General features: G+C 47.7%; 1 protein-coding gene across 1 annotated transcript; it reads left to right on the top strand.

Annotated features, from left to right (window-relative positions):
- The first annotated feature begins 281 nt into the window (after nt 1–281).
- On the top strand, nt 282–9,170 carry LOC145938246 (uncharacterized). The gene is made up of 2 exons (XM_083041738.1): nt 282–733; nt 8,612–9,170. The coding sequence occupies exons 1-2, from the start codon at nt 282–284 to the stop codon at nt 9,168–9,170; spliced, it is 1,011 nt and encodes a 336-aa protein (XP_082897864.1).
- The last annotated feature ends 300 nt before the right edge of the window (nt 9,171–9,470 follow it).

Below are 9,470 nucleotides of genomic sequence, written 5' to 3'. Positions count from 1 at the left end.
TCACCGGGCACTTCGACCGTCTGGCAGGTAAAGTAGAAAGGGTAGCAGGTGCGCTTTGCCGCCTGCTGCCCAACTTGGGAGGGCCGGACGGCCGAGTGCGCCGCCTGTATGCGGGCATTGTAAACTCGATGGCCCTGTACGGGGCCCCGGTTTGAGCGGATGCGGCGATGGCCACACGGAAAATCCGGGATACGCTGAGGCGTACCCAAAGGAAAGTGGCCATCCGCTGCATCCGCGGATATCGGACGGTGTCCCATGCGGCGGCAATTACCCTGGCTGGGATGCCTCCCATGGAGCTCACGGCAGAGATGTACGAGGAATCGTACTTGCAAGGAAGGGAGCTCCGTGGGAGGGGTATCAAACTCTCGGCTGGGGTGAGAGAAAAGGTGAGACTTTGGGCCCGGCGACGCATGATAGAGAGGTGGAAGAATTACCTCTCCAATGTGCCCCTAACGCACTCGGGGGCACGCGACGTCGGGGCCGTGGGCCCGTTCTTAGAAGAATTGGCGGAGAGGGCTCACGGCGAGACGTCGTTTAGATCCACACAGGTGCTCACAGGCCATGGATGCTTTCAAGAGTACCTGTGTAGGATAGGAAGGGCGCGCACGGCGCATTGTTACCACTGCCTGGAAGAGGAGGACACGGCGCAACACACCTTCGAACATTGTAATGCGTTCGAGGGTGAGCGCCGTGTCCTAATAGAAAAGGTCGGCGAAAACTTGTCGCTCTCCTAGTATCATTGGAGCGATGCTGGAGAGCGAAGAGAAATGGAACTCCGTCACCTCCTTTTGTAATACTGTTATGCTTACTAAGGAGGTGACGGAGAGGGAGCGAGAGCGGGAGGAGAGACTTCTCCAAGACGGAGGAGACGAAGGAGGAGCGGGCGGACGCCCCCCAGTTCCGAATAGAAGGAGAAGGAGACGTCCGCCCAGATAAGGAACAAGTCCCCCTTGGGGGGCTGACTCGGCGGGAAGGGGCGCGGTGCCCCCCTCGCCCGATGTTAGAGTAAGGGAGGAGGAGTAGTCGGGCGAGGGGCGCTGTGCTTCCCTCGCCCGATGATAGTGCAAGGGAGGAGTAGCTGGGCGAGAGGCGCTATGCCCCCCTTACCCGAAGCAATGGCAGGCCCATAAGGGCGTAGTAGTCCTAGGAGGAGGGCGGGGACGGGTGTCGCCCGGCTGGCGGCCGCACGGCGTGGGCCCTGCGGCCGGGAGTCGGGCGGCATCCGTCCCCGCCCCCTGCCGGGTTCCTCCCCTAGGGGAGGGCCTAGGCGGTGCCCCCGGGCCGCTGGTCGAATCCCGTAAAGGGAGGGAACCGCGGCCCGGGGGCACGGGGGGATCACAGGAGCCCAGATATACAAGGCTCCATTGCATGTGATCCCACCCGGGAAGGGACGCGGCAGGGGGCGGCCCTTTCACCGATGCCTTAGAGCGCCAGTGGGCACCACTGCCTGCGGCGAGGGTTCCCCCCCTTTTGGGGGGAATCCTCGGGAGAAGAACTTCCGGAGCGCCGGCCAAATCTCCCGTCCCTTTAGGGAGGGAGAGGGAGCCCCGTTCCGGGAGCGGGGGGTGGCGGTTCGAGCGGGAACCCTTGAGCCGTGACCTCGCCCCCAAACTTTTTGGGAGGGCGTGGCGTGGGGGCGGTGCCCCCCTGCGTCACAACCGGGAAGGCCCGCACGATTATTCGCGGGGGGGAGTATCTTCCTTTCGGGGAAGATGCTCCCCTGAGAAGGTAAGGCCAGGGGATGGCAAGAAGTAATGCTTCGGCAGTTCCTTGTCATCCCCGTAAGCGCCAGCGTAGGCACCCGCTGTGGTTTTAGTGCGGTAGGTCTTGGACCCCACCGCCGATCCATACGTGGGTCGGTGATGGGGAACAAGGAGTCCCACATAACCCTCGTTTCTACCCGGGAGCGAGTGGTACCATGAGGTTTCCACAGCGCCAAAAAAAAAGGCCGTTCACTATCACTGCCACTCATTGTAGTTAGATAGTAGTTCGATAATCCTTCGTAGCTGTTCGATAATTGTTCGATAGCAGTTCCTAACCCGTTCACTGCTGCTCATTCAGGTTGATAGCCGTTTCTGAGTTAGCGTTAGCGTTAGCCGCGCGTTGAAGTTCGTTTATCACAATCTGTATTGCCCGTACATCCTTCTCGAACGAAGTCAGCTTCTCATCTGATTCTTTCTGTTGATTCATCAATCTTTTAACGCAGGATTCCACATACAGTTTGTTGACGGCATCGGTGTCAGCCTCAGGTTGCGCTACACGACGAATCTTCCGCGACCTTGCGTCATAGTCCGTAACGACGCGACACAGAGCGTTTTCGTGCACATAACTTTTCACAAATCTATCCCAAGAACCGCTTGTGCCGGTTGCATCATTTCTTGGTTCGAATAATCCAAATTTGTTGATAGGCATTTTTTTTCGATACGAGTGACGCTGATCGACTGATTAGATTTGTCGAGACACCATTCAATTTATAATAATGCCTGCTTCGCGAAGTTCCTCGATGATCGACAGGATCTCATTGTCGTGAGCATTGTGGCCAGCTCGGCGCGAAGCGTCCAGCAATCGTACCCGATCCACTAGCTCGTTGGGGTCATCCCAGTGTATGTAATCGATCTTATTGTCGGTTAGTGCCATCGCGTGAGGCATGAATACTCCCTTTCCAGATTTTTTCTTTTCAATCGATATCAATGGTGCGATTATATATTTGTACTTGTATCCCCTGTTGCTTCGTCGTTTATGCGCGTTCGTCGCCAATAATATGTTCTTGTATTTATGCATATCATTCTCCGTGTAAATGTCATCATCGGGAATTCTCTTGAAGATCAACTCGTATAATCCTGGTGTACCAATGTACCTCACTTTGTCTATAATTATAGAGTCATATTTGTCAATGTCGAATCGTTTGTTACCGAGACGCATTTGATCCTTGTCGAAATAGACACCGTACACGTGATCGATTTTCCTTTCTTTCTCGCCACCGAGGAGAGTGCTCATGTACTCTTGTCCCGGTACAGTGGTCCCAAGTGCTTTCGCAACATTTCTTGACCTTCCAGCGTTTGTAATGTGTTTCGAACAAACGATATTTCGAGCGTGCTGCCCGAGGTTTCGAAAACATTTCGTTTGCGAGTGTTTCGGGTATCATAGGTTGTACGATTCTCGTTGTCGCGAACGGTGTGGAGGTTATCATCGGTTCATCCAGTAAAGCATCCGATGTACGCGGTGTCGATGAGCGATTCGGGTTTGACCGTTTCCTCTTTTTCGGTGTCGCATCATCCTTCTTCTCTTCCTCCTCCTCCTCCTCCTCCTCTTCCTCCTTGTATCGCTTGATGGGTAAGATTTTAATCTTTGCGGTACTTTCTGGCTCGTTTTCCATCGCGATCGAGTTATCGACAATCTTTTGTAGCGGCTCAATAATAGGTCTACAATGGGTCTTGACCGCGATATCGTCATCGATCTTACCGGTCTTCAAAGCGCGATGTTTCTTGCGGATTGATTCACTCGTTCTCGCAATCTCCTTCGCTATCTTTTCACGCTCGCGAATATTATCGTTCTCAGCCATGTCGGTAGAGTGTCGAACGCTCATAGTTCACCCCTCTTGACAGAACATCGGCAACGACTAATTGTTTTGCGGTATCGCGAACACGTTAAATCCGTTTCTGTATCGGCCGTTCGTAAGCGAGCTATCCTTGTCTATTACTAGGAATCCATACTTTTGCTGCCAACAAGTACGACATAATTCACTAAAATCCTCGTATGACATGTCGGTATTCACGTGATCGTTGTACACATGTTTCAAGTTGGTACCATCCTGTTTAAACAAGATTAGCAGGTTTGCGTTGTCGCGTATAAGATGTTTCGGTATTCTTGCGTATGTTTGACAGAGATAGAAGCAGTCGACGTTCGAGTGGCGTCCCATTGAAAAGTATTCTCTTATCGTATTTTGTTTGTCGCACGCCACGTCATCGAAAACGAAAATCGAGTTTGGACATGCTTCGCTCGGTGGAATGACGTCACTGTTATTGGAGAATGTAAAATAGCCGATTTCATCGATCGACGTCAACAAATTCTCCAGATACCGATATTTTGGCTGTTGCAGCGACTTTGAGTACACGTACACGTTTTCAAAGCGGACGCCGTGCGGGCTTTCTATCAAACTAACGGACAAGCTTCCGGAACATATAAAAGCGGATTTGGAGGTCCAAACCTATCGCCGCTGTTTCGAACATTACAATCGACCGTGGCAGCGAACACATTGACGGTCCAGCGCCGATGATAAAAGATTGCAGCGAATGTCAACGAAAATAGGTAGAGGCCTATTAAACCAGGCGATAAACGCACTTTCGATCGAATTCCATATCCCCGGCTATCAATTTTGCGGTCCGGGCACGCGACTACAAAAGCGATTAGCCAGAGGCGATCGAGGTATCAACCTATTGGACGCAGCGTGCCGTGAACACGATATAATGTACTCTCGAAGCAACGATCTCATCGAGAGGCACGCGGCAGATAGGATACTCGCCAAGGAAGCGCAAACTCGCATCGTTGCGAGAGATTCGACTCTCGGTGAGAGAGCCGCCGCCACGGCTGTCTGGGCAGCGATGAAAGCCAAGACGAAGTTCGGTATGGGCCTGAAGACGACAAAGACGAAGACGAAGAAAAAGATGGCGAATAAACGATTACTTCCGGTAGCGAAACGTGGGGGTATATTACCGATTCTACCAATGTTGGGCGCGCTCGGATCTCTGGTCGGTGGAGCGGCTGGTGTAGCAAAGATGGTGAACGACGGAAAAGCTGCACAACATCAGTTGCAAGAGATGCTACGTCACAATCGCGCCATGGAAGGTCACGGATTGTATCTCGCTCCGTACAAACACGGACGAGGAGTTTCAACGAGAAAAAGGGGGGAAAAAAAACGTCAAAGAGACGCTAAAAATGCCGCAGGGCGTAACTACCAACATACAATTGCTACAACTGGCAAAACGTATGCACATTCCGTATTTTAGAGGTATTTTCATGCGTGATTCATTACCGATCGGTGGTATATATCGAAGCGAGAGCGGCATCGTAAATTTGGATAACACTAAAGGATCGAGTACTCATTCGTTAGCGTATGCAAAGAGGGAAGATCGCGCTATATATTTTGACAGTTTCGGCAATCTTTGACCGCCGAATGAATTGGTGCGATATTTAAAAGTGACAAAGATACAATACAATTACACACCTGTTCAAACTTACAATCAAAGCATCTGTGGACAATTGTGCTTACAGTTTCTGCGAGCGGTCGATGCACGTGAATTTAAAGACTGACATTGCGCTATTTAACTCAGTATTCGTTTAACAGTTTTGTCAACATGGCTATGACATTCACACTGACCGGGAAGAGTAGTGTTCTCGCGGTAAACTACTTTCCCGCCGTAGATTTGAGCGATGATGAATACGAGCTAGGTCTAGCGGATTTTGAGACTTATCACACGATATCGAACGTGAATTCCTCGAATAATAAATTTTACTTTGGCAAAGATGACGCGGAAATTATGATTCCCGAGGGATCGTACGAGCTGCAAGCGATACATGAGTTTTTGAAACATGCAATTTCACGAAAACGTCCGCGACACGCTGTTCGTGACGATGATAAAAAACACGCTGACACCACGCATATTCGGACGAATGACGACGGTGACTTTAAAGTTGGAGAATATCCGATAGTGCTCCGCGCTAATTACAATACGATGAGGAGCGAGATCAAATGCGCCTACAGAATGAATTTTAGCAAGCCTAACAACATTGGATCGCTGCTGGGATTCTCGAACCGTATACTGCAGCCGCGAAAATGGTACCAGTCGGACATGCCGATTAATATTATCAACGTGAACATTATCCGCGTGGAATGTAATGTGACCGCGGGCGCATACAGCAACGGCAAACTCGTTCATACGATACATGAATTTTCACCAAGGGTACCACCAGGATATAAGAAATCGGAAACACCGGCGCACGTCATTTACCTGCCGATCATCGTGCGGAGCATTACGGATTTAACGTTACGCGTTGTCGACCAGGACAGACGATTGCTTGATTTTCGAGGAGAAGAGATCACCATTAGATTGCACGTACGACGACGACAGCGATAACGTACGTGTGCGGCGCATGAGATGCTCGTGTTGAACGGATCGAAAGACACGAGAGATAACACAATCTTTACGGAGCCAGCGACAACAACAACGTCGACATTCGCTAATATCCAATCATCCGGTTGCACTAAGAAAAAGAAACTGGACGCATCAAACGTTGCGTTTTTACAATCTTTGGGATTCGCGGTGCGAAACATCTGAACAATGACCGACATCCTCAACATCGGAGACGAGCCAATCTTCGACGATCGCATTGTCAAGATCGAGACTCACACGTACAATCCGTTCGTTAACACAACATTCGGACACAGTGATGAGATAAGAATACCCATACAACAACAGGATCTGTATACGTTACCATATGAAAATTTCCTATACATCGAGGGAGAACTAAAGGTAAATAAACCAGCCGAAGGATCTGCTGTGATACTGGGAAATAATTGTGTAGCATTCATGTTCGATGAGATTCGATACGAACTCGATGGCGTGGAGATTGATCGCAACAGAAACGTGGGAATAACAAGTTTGCTCAAAAACTATGTAACGATATCATCCGATAGAAGCGTGATTATGAGAAACGCCGGCTGGACTGATCCGACTACAGCAAACTTCAATTTTTGCGTACCGCTCTACATGTTATTGGGATTTTGCGAGGATTACAGATGAGTGGTGATTAACGCTCGTCATGAGTTAATCTTAATACGATCGCGCAACGACAACAATTGTCTGGTTGGAGATTCGACGCTGGAGCCTGTGATCAACATATTCAAGATACAATGGCGAATGCCACATGTGTTGTTGAGCGAGATTAAGAAGCTGTCGATGCTGCGCGCTCTGGAAAGCGGACATTACCTCAGCATGGGTTTTCGCTCGTGGGATCTGTATGAATATCCGCTATTGCAGCGTACAACCAAGCATTCATGGGCCATTAAGACAGCGACTCAGCTGGATAAGCCACGATATGTTATCTTCGCTCTGCAGACAGGTCGGAAAAACATCATGTCTGAGGATATGAGTCGATTCGACGATTGCAAGATGACCAATGTGAAACTCTATCTGAACTCGGAATGTTATCCGTACGACGATATGAATCTGGATTTCGATAAAAACAGATAGTCGATTCTGTACGATACGTATGCGCGTTTCTGCAAGAACTATTATGGATACGAGTATCTCGAGCCGAGTCTCACCGTCTCAATGTTTCTACGTAACGGTCCGTTCGTGATCATCGATTGTTCTCGACAAAACGAATCGATCAAGAGCGCAACCGTGGATGTGAGATTGGAATTCGAGTATAAGCAGAATGTGCCGATGAATACCACTGCGTACTGTCTCATCATACACGATCGCATGATCCAGTACAACCCGTTGACCAACGTTGTGCGCAAAATCACCTAAACGCACCAACACTTTAGAGAGAGGGGGAAGCATAGCAGAATATAAATCAAAGTGTTATGAGATGGTTGTCATTCTTCTTTTTTAACTGATACATCGAACAGAGAGATCTCGTCATGTCCGTACCAACGTTTGTGGATCTACAGGGGTTTATCCTCAATAAACAATTCATTGTAAAGGAAGCGGCAATCCTGAGAAGAGGATTTATTTTGTCACATTATTTTTTCGCATGTCCTGTACCATGAGATGTTCTCATAAAATCTGAGAGACACCAAGCCTCATGGTTGACTCGAAATCATCATGGATTACAATGGATAGATGGAAACGTTCCATACAGCATGGCTCAGCGTTTGATTACAACAGTTATCGTTGGTGGACCATATGAAGAAGAAGAATCCATTCTCATATATGTAAAAGGACTTGAAAAGCGAGAATGGTTAGCCGATATATTGGATGAAGCGGGAAACGGTTTCATTATTGAGACCTTGGATGCTGATTACGACGATATCGAGTCTCTAAATAATCTAGATGTTAAAAACACTATGCGATGTGGAAAACATGTTAAGAATTGCGTATTACAAAATGTATTCAAAATATTTAACTGGTGGTCGCAACGCCAGAAAGAATTGCATGATTTGGAAAAATAAAATATTTAAACATTAATGTGTTTTATCTCTTATTCCCCTTCCCCAATCCTTTCCTCACGAATCGTTTCTAAGAATTCTTTTTATCCGAGCGCCGTTTCCCCTTCTCCTAAATTTCATAGCGCCAATAGTATTCTAGAATCTCTCACCACATTTACCCCATTACTTTGAAAAATAAACGTCATGTTTATTCTTAATTTTATACGATCAGTGTAGCGTTAACCGTTCATACTGGTGGTTTCACTTTTAAAATCTGGAAATACGCTGAAAGAAGCAGTGGCTCCGGCAGATATGCGAATAATTACATACCGAATTGTAATGAAACTCCATCGTTTGAGAACAAATGCGACAAGTAAGTTTAACTTTTTCTATTTTTCTATTTTTGTCTTTATATTTTTACAAATTGTATTATTTTTCAAACTAATTTCATTTTTACAGCATTTTGTTGGAGCCTCGTGCAGTTCGTATACTAGGTAGACGATATGCATTGACAGCTACGGAATTTAAATTCCTCGAAATTGGTATCAAAGTGGATCCACTGAGTTACGTGGAAATCGCCATAGAAGATCATCGAGGAAAGGAACTGATACTATCTCTCGAAGCGTGGAAAGGACTCTACGAGCAACGTCACAATATTCACAATCTGCTTCGAAACGATTCTAAAGATGCCTACAGTTTTATAAGCGGACCGTTAACAGTGCGAGTTCGTACGATTAACGACGCCAAGTTAATAAGTCTTGAATGTTCAAATGTATGCATGATGATGATCGAATCGACGTTATACCGTATGTTCGATCTCGATCCATGCATTGATGTAACTTTTGACCGATTAGTTAAAATTACCAATACAGTCGATATCAAGTTTACGCAATTTTCAAATATCGCGTCCAATGTAACGAATCCTAAAGAAGTATCAAATGTAATACGCGCGAGCGACGCCTTCAACAAGCATCAGCTCATCGATTGCGAGCTGGCAGCTTTAGTTTTTAGTCCATAATATGTAAGAAAAAAATATTTAAAAGAAGAATAAAGAGTTTTTAAGTCTAAATTATGATGTAATTTCTTTGCATGCATTTCCATTCTCCATCTTTCTCCCACCCGTAAGCAGTCCCAGCTCTCATACGTAGCTCGTTGCAAGGTCCTTGCGGGGGATGACGTCATGCGGTGAAGGGGGAACGTGACGCTAGAGACTGAGAGGCTAGGGATCGCGAGGCTAGGGACCGAGAGGCTAGGGATCGCGAGGCTAGAGACCGAGAGGCTAGGGATCGCGAGGCTAGGGACCGAGAGGCTAGGGACT

The sequence above is a fragment of the Prenolepis imparis genome, unplaced genomic scaffold (genome assembly GCF_030444845.1).
Source record: "Prenolepis imparis isolate NDT839.2.m4 unplaced genomic scaffold, iyPreImpa1.0 SCAF_7, whole genome shotgun sequence".
Taxonomy (NCBI): Eukaryota; Metazoa; Arthropoda; class Insecta; order Hymenoptera; family Formicidae; genus Prenolepis; species Prenolepis imparis.
This window is presented reverse-complemented; position numbering and strand designations above follow the sequence as displayed.